General features: G+C 42.5%; 1 protein-coding gene across 3 annotated transcripts in view; it reads right to left on the reverse strand.

Moving 5' to 3' along the window:
- The window catches only part of Tnks2 (tankyrase 2), a 68,390-nt gene extending 56,173 nt beyond the window's left edge, over window positions 1–12,217 (reverse strand). For all 3 annotated transcript variants that reach the window (XM_052761635.1, XM_052761636.1, XM_052761634.1), the window contains exon 1: window positions 11,739–12,217. In XM_052761635.1, coding sequence (XP_052617595.1) covers window positions 11,739–11,937 — 199 coding nt within the window. In that variant the 5' untranslated portion in view covers window positions 11,938–12,217. The remainder of the gene's footprint in view (window positions 1–11,738) is intronic.
- Between the last annotated feature and the right edge of the window lie 7,214 nt (window positions 12,218–19,431).

Raw genomic sequence — 19,431 nt, forward strand, 5'->3', positions numbered from 1 at the left:
CAGCCCATGCTACCTACCCATGAATTTGCTATGTAACCAAGTATGACCTTAAACTTTTGATCCTCCTGCTCCTCCCAAGTGCACCACCATGTCCTGTTGTGTGGTGCTGGGAATCAAACCCAGAGCTTTTGGATGCTAGGTAAACACTCTACCAACAGCTTTTTCTTTGTAGCTAGATTCTCTCTCTCAACAAGGACACAGCTTGAGGAAAACACACTGCAGTGCAAGAAGAAACCATGTATCTGTTTTTAGAGATAAAAGAACAAATCCTTTATGACAGCTAGGATACATAATACTTAAATAATCAGAGGGCAGTTTGGAAAGATCTACATGACTCACAAGGCAGTGTTTGGACTCTGTCCTACAGACTTGTATTTTCAGACAGCGGATTTCAATTAAATCCTTTTTATGATCCAATAAATTTATGCCATGGTTACTGTCAAATACCCAATGCTGGCACATAGCTGACACTCAGAGTTGCCTTTTTCTCTTTCACAAAGACTCAAAAGAAAATACTCTTGTGTCTTTGAGCCAGCGGAGAAAGTTTGAACAATACTAGTATAGCACATCAACAGCCCTAAGTTTTGTTTAGGAAGATCACTTTGGTGGTATGGAGATAAATGGAATGACTACAGAGACAGGAAACAGCTAAGTCAAGATCTGACATGGTTACTGTTCCAATTCCTGTGACATGTGCTGAGTGCACACGGTAAGGCAGGCTTAGTTGGTAAGCCAGGTTGCATTCACATACTGAGGTTTCCTTCTGTTCCTATTCCCAGCCTCTCACACATTCCTTTTTGATTACTGCTTTTTGCACACATTTCTACTCATATCCCTACCAATATTTTTGAAAGGTGCTATTTGCATATTCCTTTTTTAAATTAAAATCTAGTGATACCCTAGAAATTAATTTCTATTTGTAAACACTTTATTGGAATATCAAAATTTAACTAGTTCCATCTGATCTAGACAGCTGAGTGATTTCTCAATCTCTTTACTACTGCACATGACACTATAAATAACTAAAGAGAAAGAAAAGGAAACGACAGGCTCCAGTGGCTAACACAGCAGGCAGATTCTCAAATGAGATACAGAATAAAACAGGGTCTGTGAGTGTGCTGGCTAGCTTTTTGCCGACGTGACACAAGCTAGAATCATCGGAAAGGAGGAAACTTCAATTGAGAAACTGCCTCCCCAAGATCTGGCTGTAGGCACCTGTAGGACATTTTCTTCGTGATTGAGGAGGGCCCAGGCCATTGTATGTAGTGCCACACCCCTGAGCTGCAGTGCTATAACGAAGCAGCACAATTCTTCATGGCCTATGCCTCAGTCCTGCCTCCAGGTTCCTGCCTCGACTTCCTTCAGTGATGAACAGTGATGTGGAAGGGTAAACAAAATAAACCCTTTCCCTCCCAAGCTGCTTTTGGTCATGGTATTTTGTTTTGTTTAGACAGGATTGTTCTGTGTAGCTTTGGAGCCTGTCCTGGAACTCACTCTGTAGACCAGGCTGGCCTTGAACTCAGAGAGATCCTCCTGTCTCTGCCTCCTGAGTGCTGGGATTAAAGGCATGCGCCACCACTGCCCAGCAGTCATGGTGGGTTTTTTGTGTTTGTTTTTGGACAGGGTTTCTCTGTGTAACAAGTCATGGTGTTTTATCCCAGTAGAAGTGCTCATGGGACAAATGCCCAGTAAGTAGTAGGTTCGTTCTGTGGATCCTAAACTCCGGAAACTAGTCCAAGCTGGAGACAGTCATTTTGGAGTTCTGGCCATAAAGTCAGACATGAATATTAATGAAGCTAACTAGAGGACACTGATATTTTGTTATATGGTGGGAAGTGTACCTACAATCTTTCTCAAGATCTTGGCTCTCCCTGTGCTCCATCAACACACTCCTTTCTTGGTCTCATGGAAAGTCTTCTTCCTGAACTCCCATTCTCAGCTCTGCTCCCACATAACCCAAACTGTAGGGTCCTTTCTTTTCTCAAATTCAGCCAGCTGCTGCTTCTTTCTCACAGTTCCTTTGGACAAGGGCACTTACAATGGCCACATTCCCAAATCCAAAGGAGTCTGTCGGTATTTGACTAGACACGCCAGTAATATTCAACAGCTCACTAGTCTTTCCTGCTTGAAATCCTTTCTCCAAAGAGTTTAAGGAGTCATGATCCAGGTCTTATTCCTATCCCATTCATTCATTTAACAAATGATAAGAAAATATCAACTATGTGCCAGACACTTTTCTGGTGTATATGACAAATCAGTAAACAAACTAAATCTCTGCCTTAAAAAAAAATTTATGTGTTTTGTGTGTGTGTGTGTACACACAGGGGCCCTTGGAAATTGGAAGAGGGCTTTGGACCCCCTGAACTGTAGTTATAGATGGTTGTGAGTCACCTATAGGTGCTGGTAATGAACCCTGGCTGCTGTGTTAGGGGCTAAGTAGGGTAAATAGATGAGAGACTATGATGACTTGTATCATAACCCGAGAGTACTGCTCAGAATGATGGGTGGCACATTCTGGATACTCTGGGGTAGAAAGAGGCAGCACAACTTCCTGATGGGTTAGATGTGGGGTGAGAATAGGGTAAGGTGGTGAGAAAGAGCGAAAGTGGGTGGGACTGAGAGAGGAGTCATGCAGGACCCTGAGGTTTGGCCTGAGTAGCAGAGGGTCATCAACAGAGATGTGGGAAAGCTGGGTGACACCGACAAAGAGCTGAACTTCTGGGGGCTGGAAAGATGGCTCAGCAAGTTAGAGCACTGACTGCGACCGTCTCACAGAAAAACCCTGTCTCAAAAACCAAAACAAAAAACAGAGCACTTACTGATCTTTCCAGAGGACCTGGGTTCAATTCCCAGCACCCTCATGGTGGCTTACAATGAGGTAAGCCATTGCACATGCACAACTCCAGGGAACCTGACAGACACCCTGTGCAGGCAGGCACCAGGTGCATGTGTGCCATGTATTACACAGACACACAAGTAGCCGAAACACCCATACAAATGAAGATAAAATAATAACAAGGAGTTGTTCTTTTGGACAAATCATTATCTCCCAGGGGCTTGTCTCCTCTCCCCAATATCTAAATACTGGGATTCTGTACGACTCAAGTTTCCTATCCTATTTTTAGATGATTATATCTATCCCTATGGCCATAAATATCACCTAGATACACAGCCTTCAAGCTGGAATCTCCAGTCTAAACTTGTCACCTAGGTTCTAGAATGTTTCATCTTGATCCTTCAAAGGCATCTATCTCTAGCTCAACATGTCCTCAGCTTTTCCATACTTCCACCGACACTGCCCTATTCCAATCACCCCAACCTCGGACCTTCAACTGTTTCTTTTACAGAAGTGGCCTTCTCATTTCTACTTTCAACATTCTTTATGGCAGCACACATCAGAACAGAGCTGTTCTTTTATAGTTTTTCTTCTTTATCTATTTTCTAATACTATGATATAACAATCCAGCAAATATCAACAAACTGTTAGACCCTACATACTGTGAAGGACACTTAGTATGCTGGTTAGGTTTTTATCAACTTGACACAAGCTAGAGCTATGAGGGAATCAATTGAGAAAGAGCTTCCATCAGACTGGCCTCCAGAGTCTACAGGGCATTTTCTTGATTGGTGATTGATGTGGGAGGCCACCCCTGGGCAGGTGGTCCTGGGTTGTATAAAAAAGCTAGCTGAAGGAGCTGTGTAGAGCAAGCTCGTACACCATTCCTCCACAGCTTCTGTTTTAGTTCCTGCCCTCACGTCCCTTCTCGAGCAACTGTGATGGCGAAGTGTAAGCCAAATCAACTCTCTTCTCCCAAAGTTGCTTTTGGTCATGGTATTTTATCACAACAACAGGAAGCAAACTAGAATCCTGGGGAAATAATCAACAAAGAGGTGCATGACTCTTTCACGCCATACCTCAGTTCTGGGTCACGTGTCAATCGTCTCTGTCCTTGGGAGGTTAAGGCAGAAGGATTACAAATAAGAAGGTACCCTGTGCTTAGTGACTCTGCAAACAACAACCCCCCCACCATAAAACACAACCACCCACAAAAACAAAACAAACCAACAAAACAACAAATAACTCCATCATATGACATTACTTTTTAAAACAATTCACCTGCTTCCCATGGATACTCAGACTAACAGTCAAATACTCCACAGTGAATCATGAAGAATCTTGGATGAACACTGCCCTTTGGCACTGTTTCATGCCCTCTTCCCTCTCCTACCTGTGATCCAGCTTCCTTTGAGTTTGTCAAGTATGTTGGGGATTTAGTAAATGCTGTCGTCCACTCAGAAAGCTCTTCTTTTGAGTGAACAACCCTCATTTATTGTTGTCTATTTAAAAGTCACCACCCAAACAAGGCCACCTCTGACCATCCTCCATTGTGCCCACCTGCTATCACCTAACACTGGTTGGCTGTCTCCTTTCCTTTACTAAGATGAAAGTCCTGTAAGAGCAGGGATTGTGTCTTTGCTGTTCACAGCAGGGTTTTGGCACTTACTAAAATTTGTCAACTAATACATGGTTTACTAACCTAGTCTGTATCATCTATCTTTCTCTGTATACAGTGTCTCAGTAAGCATCTGGCTAGCTTCAAATTCAAGACCCTCCTACCTCAGTTTCCTAGGGCTGAGATTACCAACATGTATGTACCACCAAACCCAGCTCCTGGATGCTAATTCCACAAGAATTGAGAGCTGTGAATGTCTTAGTTCATCATTATTTTCCTGGAGTCCTTCAGAGGATGAGGTGTTTAATAGTTTGTTAATTTTGCTTAATTAATATACCAGGGTATGAGAAAGGAAGCTAAGAATGAAAACTAGAAATGGTGCTGAGAGCCAAGAAGGAAAGTTTGAAGGAGACAGTGTTTTTACTGCTTTTCTGTCTGACTCTGTTACCACTGCCTTAGCTTTAGGGATGGTGTCTTCTCCTACTGTCCCTCTCTCATCCATTCAGTACTCATCTGGAGGAAACGCTTTGAGAAAAGGCTTCTTAAATTGGAGAGTAAAAGAAAAGAATGAGAATGAGGAAAAATTAGTTAAATATTGTTCTTCACTGTAAAGTCATTTAATACACCCACTTTTAGAAGAAGGATCCCTATTTCTTCACTGGTAACAATCGTTGATAAAGATGGGGACATAAAGGCCAATTCTCACTAAAAGAAGAACTTAGTATAGCAAAAGCTAAAGGAGGATGTATAGTTGCTACTGTTACAGGAAATAGTGTCAACTGGGAAGATACCTGTTCCAAAGCGCTGGTGACCTAGTTGAAGGTCAAGTTGTAACTACCTGGCAAAATCCCACTGAGAAGAGGGCTGCTTGAAGCCAGAATTAAAGGGACACCGAGTACAGTTTTACCTGATGAGATATAGTTAGAATGAGTGGAGTGAGTGAGTAGATCTACATAGCTAACATTATTCCACAACACTGATGTCTTCTATGTCAATGATAGATTTCTATCAACATGATTCCCTAGCTATCACTGTGTCAAAAATCAGTTTGGAGACTGATAGTAGAGATTGGCACGCCCCCCCCCCCTTTTTTAAAAAGATTTATTTATTTACTATGTATACAGTATTCTATTTGCATATATGCCTGCAGACCAGAAGAGGGCACCAGATCTCATTAGGTGGTTGTGAGCCACCATGTGGATGCTGGGAATTGAACTCAGGACCTCTAGAAGAGCAGTCAGTGCTCTTAACCTCTGAGCCATCTCTTCAGCCCTGAGATCGGCATACTTTTAAAGACACGTGGGAAAACTATAATACATGTAAGTGGAATTTGCTATACTGCTCAAGATCAAGAGCCTGAAAATTTGAACATTTGAAGCCACATTCTAACACTAAAGAAGTGGTCCTCAACTTTCCTAATGCTGCAACCCTTTAATACAGTTCCTCATGTTGTGGTGACCCCCAACCATAAAATTATTTCCATTGCTACTTCATAACTGTACTTTTTCTACTGCTATGAATTGTAATGTAGATATCTGATATGCAACCCCTGTGAAAGGGTTGTCTGACCCCTAAATGCAACCCACAGGTTGAGAACCACTGCACTGGCCAGGCAGTGGTGGTGCATGCCTTTAATCCCAGCACTCGGGAGACAGAGCCAGGCAGATCTCTGGGTTTGAGGCTAGCCTGGTCTACAGAGCGAGATCCAGGACAGGAATCAAAACTACACAGAGAAACTCTTGTCTCAAAAACAAAAAACAAAAAACAAAAAAAAGAGAACCACTGCACTAAAGGTTATTATTTAGAGAGCCTCAGAGGTATTTTCAATAAACTTCCCACTGCTCGGAAAACATATCCATCTAAGATGCATCATAGCCAGGCATGGTACCCCATACCTCGAATCTCAGTATTTCAGAGGCAAAGGCAGAGGGATCAAGAGTTTAATAAGTCAACCAGGTTACATGTGATCTAGCCTCAAAAAATAAAATAAAATAGACAATAATAAAAAGATGTTTTCCAAATTCTCAAGGGGTAATCTCTGATGAAATTCTCATTCTTAGGTTCTCAAGAATGATACAAAGTACTTCTGATAAGTAGCAATTTCTTGTGGGGAGGGGAATGCCTTACAGCTACCTTCCAATCTGTTCTCACTGGCAAGGTAGAACAAGAGCAGACATCTTAAGAGTCAATGCCAACCTCCATCTTGAATTTCTTTAGAATAGGAATAAAAGGAAGAGGGCTTTGTCCACCTTGACTTGGAGCAGGTACACTATCCAGCCAGACTAGAAGCAATGTAGAAAAGACTATCCTAGGCTGTGAGACAATAAAACCCTGACAATCTGAATTAAGGGAGCAACCAGAAGAGTACTTCAAGGTAGAAGTTACTAAAGCCAGCTCTCCACTCTAGGTCCAGGAAGAGTCAAGGCAAATGCTGTAGCTAAGATCTCACATTACAGGATGTAGTAAATCAAAAGACTGAACTATTGAGCAGACTAATCAATATTGGAGTTTCTGTTGTAAGATTTAATTCCTGAATCAAAACCCCATCTTGAAAATAATAATGTACAATTGTAGTCCCAGGCAAAGAGTGTGGATACACTTAGTGCATCACTCATGATGATTATAATGTTAGAAATAATATTAAAGGGTCCAGAGAGATGGCTCAGTGGTTAAGAACATGTACTGTTCTTGCAGAAGACCCAAGTTCAATTCCCAGCACCCACATCAGGTAGCTTACCAACTTAGCTTGGAACTCCAACTCCAGGGAATGGCCCTAACCTCAGGTACATGCACATATACAGACATACATATATATATATATATACACATAAATAATAAAATATAAAAAAAGAAATGGCATTAAAGGTTTTTGAGATTTGTTTTTTCTGTTTAAGTCCTGGCTGTCTTTGAACTCACTCTGTAGGCCAGGCTGGCCTTGAACTCAGAGATTCGCCTGCCTCTGTCCTCTAATTGCTAGGATTAAAGGCATGCACCACCACACCTGGCTGGTTGAGATTTTTAATAATTTATTTATTTTTATTTTATGTGCACTGGTGTTTTGCCTGCATGTATGTCTGTGTGAGGGTGTCAGGTGCCCTGGAACTGGCAGTTGTGAGCTGCCATGTGAGTGTTGGGAATTGAACCAGGTCCTCTGGAAGAGCAGTTAGTGTTCATAACCACTGAGCTGTCTCTCCAGCTGGTTTTTGAGATTTTTAAGAGTATTGTTTTGACAAACAATAAAAACGACAGAAGTCATCATATTGTTTGTAGGTGACATGTCAAAAACTTGAACTGAGACAACTGCTATTCTACTTTTCTATACCAAAGAATGAATGGCCTGTCAGTCAAACTGCCTACTTTATGCAGAAATCCTGTATGCCTTTGAAAGATGCAAAGCAACCCCATGTTCTAATACTTCCAACTAGATCCATAGATGAACAGAAATGGCTACTTAACTCCTTGTAACCTTTCTCCTACTGTAGCTGAAGCTATACCCTACACCAGCCATATCCACTCACTCTTCCTAAAGACTCTTGCAAATATGTGAACATGGTCCAGTCTTCTTTTGTCTTTAGAAATCCAGTTTTCTATCTACTGCCTGTATGATAAATTCTAGATACTCTTACTCTACTTTCTTCCTATGGAAAAAAAAAAAATCCCCTCCTAAGCAGTTCATATTGGATGATTCTAACTGAATCTAACCAGCTCAAAATGGGTACCAGTAACATATTACAAATCAAAACAGTGTTACATTTCTTGGATAGAACTATAGAATGCACATTTATTTTCAACTTTTCATTCTTCAAGCACAGCATATGTATTGTCTTTCTATCCAACATCTATCTACAAGCCTGGATTTTTAAAATTAATTTATTTTTATTTTATTTGCATTGATATTTTGCCCGCATGTATGTCTATGTGAGGGTGTCAGATCCTGGAGTTACAGACAGTTGTTAGCTGCCATGTGGGTGCTGGGAATTGAACCGGGGTCCTCTGGAAGAGAAGTCAGTGCTCTTAACCACTGAGCCATCTCTCCAGCCCATACATGAATTTCTTAAACCTTAGTCATTTTACATTTTCCTCTACTGACTGACACTTTTCTGCACACTCCAAAAGTATTTCAGGGGGCTGGAATTTTTTTTTTTGAGCTGTGTGCAAGGAAAGACAAAAACATTTTTCATTTTCTGTAGCATTCACACCTCTCATTCCTACTGACAAAGCATGCCTTTCCTGCTCAATTAAACCTCTAAACTTTAATCGGCTATTTTAATTTTTTAAAAAATGAGGTTGCTTCTCCAACCCTATAAAATACAAACACAAGTAACTACTTGATCAGGCAATTACCAAGTACCACCACCTATAGACCACAGACCTAGCATCCAACAGTATGCTTACATAAACAAAAAATGTGGGTGGGCATACTTACTTAAAAATAAATAGGACTGAGTAGCTCAGCAGTAGCAAACGTGTCTAGTAGGGTCAAGGTACTGAGTTCCATACCCAGCCAAGGAAAACAGAATTAATCTAATAATTTGGATTTAAAAATTTACAAAACCAGTCGGTGGTGGTATCACATGCCTTTAATCCCAGAACTAGGGGGCAGAGGTAGACAGATCTCTGTGAGTTCAAGGCCAGCTTGGTCTACAAATGGAGTTCCAGGAGAGTCAGGGCTGTTACACAGAGAAACCTTGTTTCAAAAAAACCAACCAACCAATCAACCGAACAACAACAACAAAAAACAAAATTACAAAGCCATCTTTTAAAAACCTCCTTATTTTCTAGGGTTTAAATGCAGGACTTTCAAAGCTGTGATTGAATATCAATTCTTTAGTAATCACTTTTATTAGTCTGTGTGTATGGCATATACACGTGTGTGCGCAGGTGTGCCAGGTCAGGCATCTCCATCTATGGCTCTCCAATCTTACTTTCTCAGACAGGGTCTTGCATTGACCCTGGGGCTCACTGACTAAGGGCTGGCCAGGAAGCCCCAAGGATCCTCCTTCTTCCACCTCCTAGAGCTGGGATTATAGGCATGCATCAAAACAATGGGTTGTTTTTTTGTTTTGTTTTGTTTTGTTTTTCAAGACAGGGTTTCTCTGTGTAGCTTTGCGCCTTTCCTGGAACTCACTTGGTAGCCCAGGCTGGCCTCGAACTCTCAGAGATCCGCCTGCCTCTGCCTCCTGAGTGCTGGGATTAAAGGCGTGCACCACCATCGCCCGGCCTGGTTTTTTTTTTTTTTATGTGGGTGCTGGGGATCTGAACTCAAGTCCTCATATTTTCAAGGCAAGCACTTTATCCGCTGAGCCATCTCCCTAGTCTCCTTAGAAATTACTTTATGATTTGCTTTTTATATCTTAATTTCTTATTTTTACAACCTGAAACTGTCTATACAGGTGAACTGTGAGTGGTGAGTTGGTCCCCATGCTATTTAAATTTCCATTTCGGCCGGGCGGTGGTGGCGCACGCCTTTAGTCCCAGCACTCGGGAGGCAGAGCCAGGCGGATCTCTGTGAGTTCGAGGCCAGCCTGGGCTACCAAGTGAGTTCCAGGAAAAGGCGCAAAGCTACACAGAGAAACCCTGTCTCGAAAAACCAAAAAAAAAAAAAAAAAAAAAAAAAAAATTTCCATTTCAACCTGGACAAACAATATAAAATACACGTAAAAATATGCTTTGACATGTTGGGCCAAGGGCTGGGTATACTCTACCCCACTCGGTGGCAGAACACTTGTTTAGCATGGGCAAGGCCTTAGATTCCATCCTTGGGGTGGAGGAGGGGTATATTGGGGAAGAACTGAGGATGGGATGGTCTAGGAGCAACAAGGTCACACCATAAACCCACATCTCTAAATACTACTATTTTCAGACATGAACTCACTAATACATCAAATTCTTGATTCTTGAAAGGTGGCAACTAAGATCGTCCTTGGCTATTTTTATCAAGTGAACATAATCTAAGTAACATTACCCCTTTGGATTATGGAGCAGTTGGTTGTGACCGTTTGCCAAATAGGCTGGCTAAATGGTCAAGCAGGATAATTCCAATTCGCCGAAGAAAGGCAACACTCTACCAGAGATCTGGCTCCAGTGCTCTTCTTCCCAGTGCCAAAGGCGTTCCCAGTTCGCCCAACTGTGGTTTCCCCAAACTTTCACCTCTTAGAAAGTCTCCCAAAGGGGCACTCAATTAAGGAAACATGATTCATTTGAAAATGGGGGCAGGTCACAGCAAACAAACAGACCTACAATTGGTAAAACTGTAAAAGCAATGTCTGCGAACAAAGAAATCTTTTTCATGTTCTTCTGTTCATCATTCCTGCCCCAAAGGAACCAAACTCAAAATGTTTCTTTTTAAAAAGAACTGCTAAACAATCTTGATGTAGACTATAGCAAATGTTACCAAGCCATGAGGACCTTTTTCGATTACCCGAGGTTCACAAGGTTAAAAAGTTAATCTGTCCTTAACATGAGAAGCGTAAAAGGTTTAGTCAATAAGCTGACCCCATCCCTGGCTATTTTAAATAACTCGACAAACTTTAGCGCTCTGGTATCATAAAGAGAACCCAGTAGTTAAAACTAATTTCAAACTATCTAAAATAAATCTCAGGATGACTCAAAATGAATCTTAAAATCCTAGATCCAAGCTCAAGTGCTTGTCCTATCTTGTCTCTCACTTACTTTCCACCCCAACTTGTGCGTGTGTGTGGCACAGGCCACCCACACTCAGCCTAAGTAGAGCTCAGGTCTCCCAAACCTGCCTATTTCCGGTTTTAGTCTCTCCAGAAACCTAAACCAATTAACTCTAATGAGTCAATACCCAATAAAACAACTCCTAAATTACATTTTCACAGTTTACGAAGGCCGCTAGAACTTAAGATTGGTAAGAGTTACGGTGGAACTTGCAAAGAAGGGTGAATTGTTGAGATCATTACTCTTTCAAATCACAAGGTCTACTAAGCCTTTCTTGTGTGCCGAAGCCCTTCAGGGTAGCAAGACCGGAAGTCGGTGCAGGTATTGTTGATACAGTAAAACAAAACAAAGCATCCCTCCACCCCCAACAAACCACACAAACAAACAACAACAACAAAAAAAACCCATACCATAAAAACAACTTCCCGAGAGCACGCTCACCCCACCCCTAAGCACGAGCCCCGAGTGGGGAGAGCGAGCTGGCCACGGTGAGAGCCCCGGGGAAAGGTCGGAGACAGGGCAGTGCTGCGTGGCTTGCGGCCTGCAAGCCCGAGCCTGCAGGTGGGGGCGTGCGGGAGGCGCCGCGGGGCCGGCGTTTACCTGCGGCGAAGTGGAGCGGGGTGGACTTCCTGCCCGCCGTGTCGCGGCTGTTCACCTTCTCGGGCGTCACCAGCCTCTTCACTCGCTCCACGTCCCCGTTGCGGCAAGCCTCGAACAGCTCGCGGGCAGCCGGCTCCACGGCCTCGGCCACCGCGCTCGCGCAGGCCGCGCCCCCGCCGGCGCAGCGGCGGCCAGACATGATCCTGGCCGCCGCCGCCGCCAGCAGCAGCGCCAGCAAAGGCAGCAGGAGCCCCGGCCCCGCGAGCAGGAGGGCGAGGCCCCCGGCAGGAGACGCGCTCAGGGCCCGGGCCGCTCGGCTCCCCGCTGTCACCAGAGCTGGCGCAGTCCCATGGCCGCGCCGCCGCGCGCCCCCTGCTCGACTCCGTGACCCCCGGCTGCCCCACCGCGGCGGAGGCAGCGCGAACCCGCCCGCCGCCGAGCCCTGGAGCGACGCGGCGGCGGAAGCAGCCGAGACCACTCCTGCCAGCTCGCTCGGGGCCGGGGAGCGCGCGTGACGTCAGCACGCGCGTGCGCAATGGCTGCGCTCCGGCCGGGCCGGCCTGGGAGAGCGGGGCCGCGCGGAGGGGTTTGTGGGAAATGTGCCGCGAGGGCCTTTGGTTGCGGGAAGGGAAGGGGCTTCGACCCACCGCCATCTTTACCGAGCCTCTGCTGAAAACGGGAGGGCTTGCTGCTTTTTCTTTTTCTGAAAGCATAGACCTCCCAAGACGAGTTTCATTGCTCGTGTACTGGAAATGAACCTTGGCAAGTTTTGTTCCGGGCATGCATTTTCTTTTGGAAGTTTTAGTGTGGAAAATTTCTGTATTTTTGTTTGCATACCTTCCCCTGGGAGATTCCTGCTCCCTCCTCCCTCCCTCGCCCGTTTTCTTTACAGTGTTTCTTCACTTAACCTTCCACATCTGCTTTTGTTTTTCTTAATAAGCCTCTTCTCAGAGATGGACCCGTTGCTCTTATTGAGAAGTTTGGATGAACGGCCCTAAATCAAGAAAGCGATGAAAGTTAATTCTAAAGCAACACTTGCGCGTGGGGGTGGCTCTGATTAGCTACATTTCCCATGGTAAATTATTAGCTCAGTGCTGACTAGAGAATCTATATATAAATCAGTATTGTTACCGGATGTGGCCGAGGTCCCGGTACACTGAGCATGCACATCAAGAAAGTTTTCTGAAGTTCTTTTTTTCTCCCCGTGATCAAAGAATACAAGCACACTATTTTTGTGTTTAAGGTAGTAGTAACGTCTTTGGGTATGATCTTGTTTCAGGAACCCGAAAGAAAGGTATATATAGATTTTGCTTTCATAAAAGTGCTGGCCTTTGTCATGCTGACAAGCATTTCCCCCTGTGAATTGACTTAACCTGTTTTTCAGGAAATCCAGTTTTTGTTTGGGAGTGTTGACTCACTGCTGTGGGAGAAAAGCAGGGTACACTTTTTTGAGCATTTTAGTAAATGGGATCATTGTTATATATGTTTATCCTATAATGTTTTTAGGCTATTTAGTGTAAATTTAAATTGATGTATATTAATAAAATGAACATTCATGAACATACCTAAGGATTAGAACACTACTAATATGATTGTGTCTCATTTTTCTTCATCTACTTGACAAATATATTCCCAATTATCATTAGTTTTTAAAAATAATTTCTGCTTACGTATTTCCTTCCAATATGTGTATCTTAAGCAACATTATGCTGGCACAGCAAACACTTTACCTACTGATCCATCTCCCACCCACCCCTAACATTAAAAAAAAAATTGTATATGATTTCTAGAGAAATGCAGTTGAAAATCATTTTAGGATGGTTACTCTAAAGCAAACAAACAGAAAATAACAAATGTTGGAGAGATAGGACAAATTAGAATCATCTTTCTTTCTTTTTTAAAAATTTATTTATTATGTGTACAGTGTTCTGCTTGCATGTATGCCTGCAGGCCAGAAGAGGGCACCAGGTCTCAGTACAGAGGGTTATGAGCCACCATGTGGTTGCTGGGAATTGAACTCAGAACCTCTGGAAGAGCAGCCAGTGCTCTTAACCTCTGGGTCATCTCTCCAGCCCCTAGAATCATTTTTCACACTTGGTAAGATCATATATAAATTGTGTACTCATAGAAAACAATTTGGGAGCTCCTCACAAAATTTAACATGTTGGAACTGGAGAAATGGCTCAGTGGTTAAGAGCACTGCTCTTCCTAGGACTTGGGTTCAATTCCCAGCAACCCACATGGGTAGGAATATATGCACACAGAACATTGTATACATAATAAATAAATAAATCTTAAAAAAAAAAAAAAAGAAAGAAAGAAAAGACTCTTAGCACTAACAGATACTTAGCCTGAACTGGTCATCTGGGACCAGACTGGTGCCTAGCCCAAATATCATCAGAGAAGCTTCAACTAGCAACTGACGGAAACAGATGTAGACCCATAGCCAAACATTAAGAGGAGTTTGGGGAATCCTGCAGAAGAGGGGAGAAAGGATTGTAGGAGCCGGAGGGGTCAAGGACACCACAAGAAAACTCACAGAATCAACTAACCTGGGCTCATAGGGGCTCACAGAGACTGAACTGACAACCAGGAAACCTGCATGGGACTGACCTAGGCACTCAGCATATATGTTACAGTTGTGGAGCTTGGTCCTTTTGTGGGACTCCTAGCAGTGGGAGCAGGGGCTGTCTCTGACTCTTTTACTGGCTTTTGGGACCCTACTTCTCATACTGGGTCACATTGCCCAGGCTTAATACATGGGAGGTGCTTAGTCTTACTGCAACTTGATATGCCATGTTTTGTTTTGTCTCATATGCCCTTTCCTAAACAGAAACAGAGGGGGAGTGGGTTGGGGGGTGGGAGCAGAGGGGGTTTGACTGGGAGGAGAGGAGGGAGAGGAAACTATGGCCTGGATGTAAAATAAATAAATAGACAGACAGACAGATACTTGTAGCTAGAGTTTTCCTGCCTGGCCCACAGTCAGGGCAAATCTCTCTCACCTGCCAGACCCACAGCCACTCAGACACGACCAAGTAAATACAGAGACTTATATTGGTTACAAACTGTATGGCCATGGCAGGCTTCTTGCTAACTGTTCTTACAGCTTAAATTAATCCATTTCTATAAATCTATACCTTGCCATGTAGCTCGTGGCTTACCGGCATCTTCATATGCTGTTTCTCATCGTGGTGGCTGGCAGTGTCTCTCTGACTCAGCCTTCCACTTCCCAGTTTTATTCTCCTCCTTGTCCCGCCTATACTTCCTGCCTAGCCACTGGCCAATCAGTGTTTTATTTATTGACCAATCAGCAACACATTTGCCATACAGAACATCCCACAGCACTTCCCCCCCCTTTTTTTTTTCCCAAAAAGGAAGGTTTTAACCTTAACAAAGTAAAATTACATATAATTTGGGAATTTGGGTGTAGCTTCTCTTACTACTTCCTGCTGGAGGGGGGCGCTGTATCTTATGGGGACACAAAGAAAATTTTAGGATTATGGAATAGTCCATGAGGGTGTATCATCTGAGCCAGTTGCCTTCAAACCATTCTGGATGTTGGATCATCTGGGCCATGGTGTCATCGGAGACCTTTCAGGGGGTCTTGGCTGGTCAAACCTGATGTATCTTAATCTGGAACAAATCCATAGCCTTTGGCTTTCTGTGGGAACAAAAGCAGAGACTCTTTTCCAAATCAACATATCCTTACATCCAAATTTTGAAGTCAAGGTATCTTTAAAATATACATATTGGTTTAACTCAACATCTTTTACAATCAAATGTTTTTCTGCAGTTAAAAATCCCAAAGACAACACAATCCAGATTCTCTGTGTAATATTCATCTTCACGTGGCTTATTTTTTATATTAACTTTACTGTCTCTTTAAAGACTTTATTTTTTAAAACTATGTATTTGTTTCTATAACTGTATATATCACCTTTTTTGTCTCTTTCAAGCCTACGTGTATTTTACACACATTGTAAACTATTACATCTGAATCTGTCTTATTATGAATCTATTGCTTTAAACTGCAGCAGCTGTGGCTGCTGGCTCCGCCCACCTCAGCTTCCCAACATGGCGGTGGTGCGTTTTCCACCAGCTCTGGGAGCTACTGTGGGTCTATGCTTTTATCCAAGCAGCGTGTAGCCCAAAAACCTCTTTTTTTGTTTTGTACTAGCAAAGGCTAAATCCGCCATGCAGCTTAATGTGCCACTTGCAGAGGCCTCATTTCTGCCATACGGGCGGCACACACTAGGAACCCATCAGTAGCTCAAACCGGCAGCTGCCGCTCATTTGAGAGAGACAATTAGGAAGCTGTTTTTAGCTCCGTTTTAGAATCTTTTTACTCAGGTTTTAGGTGGAAACTCTTGCCACCACGTTGGACACCATTTGTAGATGTAACCAACCTTCTTATTAAATAAGAAACACAGAACCAATGCAAAGAAGAAAGCCAAGAGGTCAGAGCTAAGAGCTAAAACCTTACCCTTCCTCCTGCAGTGGTCCTACATCTCCGAACCAGAGCTACCCCTGTGTTAAAGTCTTTATCTAGAGTTCCTGTCCTGCCTTCTCATTGGTTGTAAACCCAACCACATGACCGCCTCCTCATGGCCTGTCTGTATAGGCCTCCAGGTTTTCCATGATTGGTATTGAGATTAAAGGCATGTGTATCCAATAATGGCTGTATCCCTGAACACACAGAGACTTACCCAGCTCTGCCTACCAAGTGCTGGGATTACAAGAGTACGCCACCACTGCCCTGCTTTCCTATGGCTTGCTAATAGCTCTGACCCCTGGGCAACTTTATTTATTAACATACAAATAACATTTTAATACAAATAAAATATCACCATATTTTATCACATTTATTTAAAAAATTAGACATTAAAGCTACAGTCTGAGCCGGGTGGTGGTGGTACACACCTTTAATCCCAGCATTCAGGAGGAACAGCCAGGTGGATCTCTGTGAGTTCAAGGCCAGCCTGGTCTACAGAGCAAGATCCAGGACGGGCACCAAAACTACATGAAGAAACCCTGTCTCAAAAAACCGAGAGAGAGAGAGAGAGAGAGAGAGAGAGAGAGAGAGAGAGAGAGAGAGAAGCAAAGTAATATAAAAAAGAACAAGCCACATAGAGATGGGAAATACACAGGGAGTCTGAATCCTGTATGTTATTGTGCTGATTTTGAATTTTTTGATTGTTGAAAAGCAAAAGACAGCTGCTAAAAGACATGGGATTGTGAACTGGACTACTAAATGGAACCTATCTAGATACTTTAGGGATGCCTTAACTTTAAAAAGAAGTAAAAAATATATTTGTCAAATGGAAATCAGAAATTCTTTTGAGTTTTGTTCCCACAAGAGATGAGAGGCTGTGGATTCCTTCAGGAATAATATGGATCAGGTTTGAACAAGGGAGACCTCCTGAATCTTAACAGATGATATGTATCAACAAATGTTACTTACTTCTGGTCTTCCCAGTACTTGGTCATTATCTCAAAATTTTCTCAGTGACCCCTGGTGATGCCTTTGCCCACAAACAGCAAGAAGCAGTATGGAGAAAACTACACCCACATTTTCAAGAGTTGGGGGCTGGGGGTGGGTTATAATTTAGGGGAATATAAAAATATAGGATAAAAAGACAACTATTAATCTTAGATATTTTACATTGTCATGGATTTTGATATATAGTGATACAAATTTAAAATTAACTTGTTATACCGTATATATGTTTCTATACTTATTTAAATGATTTTTATATATCGATACAAATTTACAGTTATTTTTGTTACAACATATTGTATGTATGTTTCTTCTCTTGTTTAAGGTATTGTACCTATGTAGTTCATTTAAAATATAAGGTAAAGTTCTAATTTTTGAAAGCTATTAATATAAACTATTTAGGATAATCAAGAACCATAGTTTAATAGTTAGTCATCTGTAATAATCAAATTTATAGATATGTTAGGTATGTTTTCAGGATCATATAGAGATATATTTTAGATAGATGGTCTTCAAATACTTCAAAGACCTATAGAATGTGGCATTTAAAATGTTTTGTTAACATAAGGTTTTTCATGACAATGAGACACATCTGCTCCTGTCAGCACCAATTCACTTCAGAGATGGTGAGCATTGAAGAAATTCCTTATGGAGTTTGCTTTCAATATGGCAAGGCTAGCCATTTGGGTAAGAAACTGCTTTTTCCTTGACTGCTTGACTGTATGCTATATAAACTGGACATGCAGGACCCACAGGAAAATGACTGCTGGACTTTGCCAAGACAAGGTAGAAGAGTCCTTCAGAAAATCCTGCTTCACAGATAAGTCTATCAGATATGCTAGGTCTGTAGGCTGAAGATGGATGCTCTAATAATGCAGAGGAACCTTAGGTGACTGTCCAGACAGCCAGCTGTTTCTGTCATTTCTTACAGTTTTTGGAAGTCACTTGCTTGTACTTCCTGCTAACTCAGTTAATATTATTTCCTTCACAGGTCTCTAATGGAGTTGAAGACTAGATAGTTATAGTTTTCCTTGGTAACAAATTCAGAAAAGAAACTCACTAAAGAGATGTAAAGTATATAAGTTTGAGAGATATCAAAAGATAGTTTTCGGCTGGTAATATAAATTAGGATAGAAAATGAATTAGCTACAACACTTTGGACTTGCCAAAGTAGGATAAATAATGGAGTATTTTCTCTGAATTTGTCAATTGTTAATGGACTAGACATTGTTAATGTAATTATTGTTTGTATATATTGTGTATAGTTATTTATTGTATATAGTTTCTCTTTTATCAGTTATAACCTTCATTTATTTTAGACAAAAAAGGGGAAATGTGGTGATATTTTGTTTGTGACCTAACAAATAAAGCTTGCCTGAAAAACAGAGTGTGGAACTGAGCCACTAGTTAGCCATAGAGGCCAGGCAGTGGTGGCACACACCTTTAATCCCAGCACTTAGGAGGCAGAAGCAGACTGGTATCTGTGAGTTCAAGGCCACCTTGGGCTACACAAGATTGATCCAGTCTAAAAGAGAAACAAAGCCAGGCAGTGGTGGCACATACCTTTGATCCCAGCACTAGGAAGGTGGAGACAGGAAGTGATATGGCTGGGTGGAGAGAGGAACATAAGGCGGGTGGAGGCAGGAGCCTGGCCCCTTTCAGGCTGAGGATTCCTAGAGGTAAGAAGTTTTTCTAGTGGCTGACTACTCTGTTTCTCTAATCTTTCAGCTTTCACCCTGATATCTGACTCTGGGTTTTTTATTATTAAGGCCAATCAGGATTCGTGCTAAAGGGGCTGTCTGAACGATGCTTTCCAACCTGTTGAGCTGCCTGCACATCGTATAGTGAGCTTCAGGTTTCCTGCTTTCATGAGGTGTCACCCATGCTGGGGTGGGCTTTTGGTACAACTCTCTCCAAGCTGTTTCTGCTCCTGTAAGTGACCTCTCACCCATACTCGTAGCTGGCTCCCCAAGTTTGATTTTGGTAGTATCCTTATTTTGGTCTGTGTGTTCACATCTCGCCAGGAATGGTGTCACACCACGGTAACTCCATTGTTAGAGTGTTTGCCGAGCATGCATGGAGCCCTGTGTTCAACGTCTAGGACTAAATAAGCAGAGTGTGACTGTACCTGCCCCCAAATCTCAGCACTTAGGAGGTAGAGAAAAGATGTTCAGAAGTTCAAGGTTTCTGGAAACT

Source organism: Peromyscus californicus, unplaced genomic scaffold, assembly GCF_007827085.1.
Source record: "Peromyscus californicus insignis strain IS unplaced genomic scaffold, ASM782708v3 Scaffold_4__1_contigs__length_199733344, whole genome shotgun sequence".
Taxonomy (NCBI): Eukaryota; Metazoa; Chordata; class Mammalia; order Rodentia; family Cricetidae; genus Peromyscus; species Peromyscus californicus.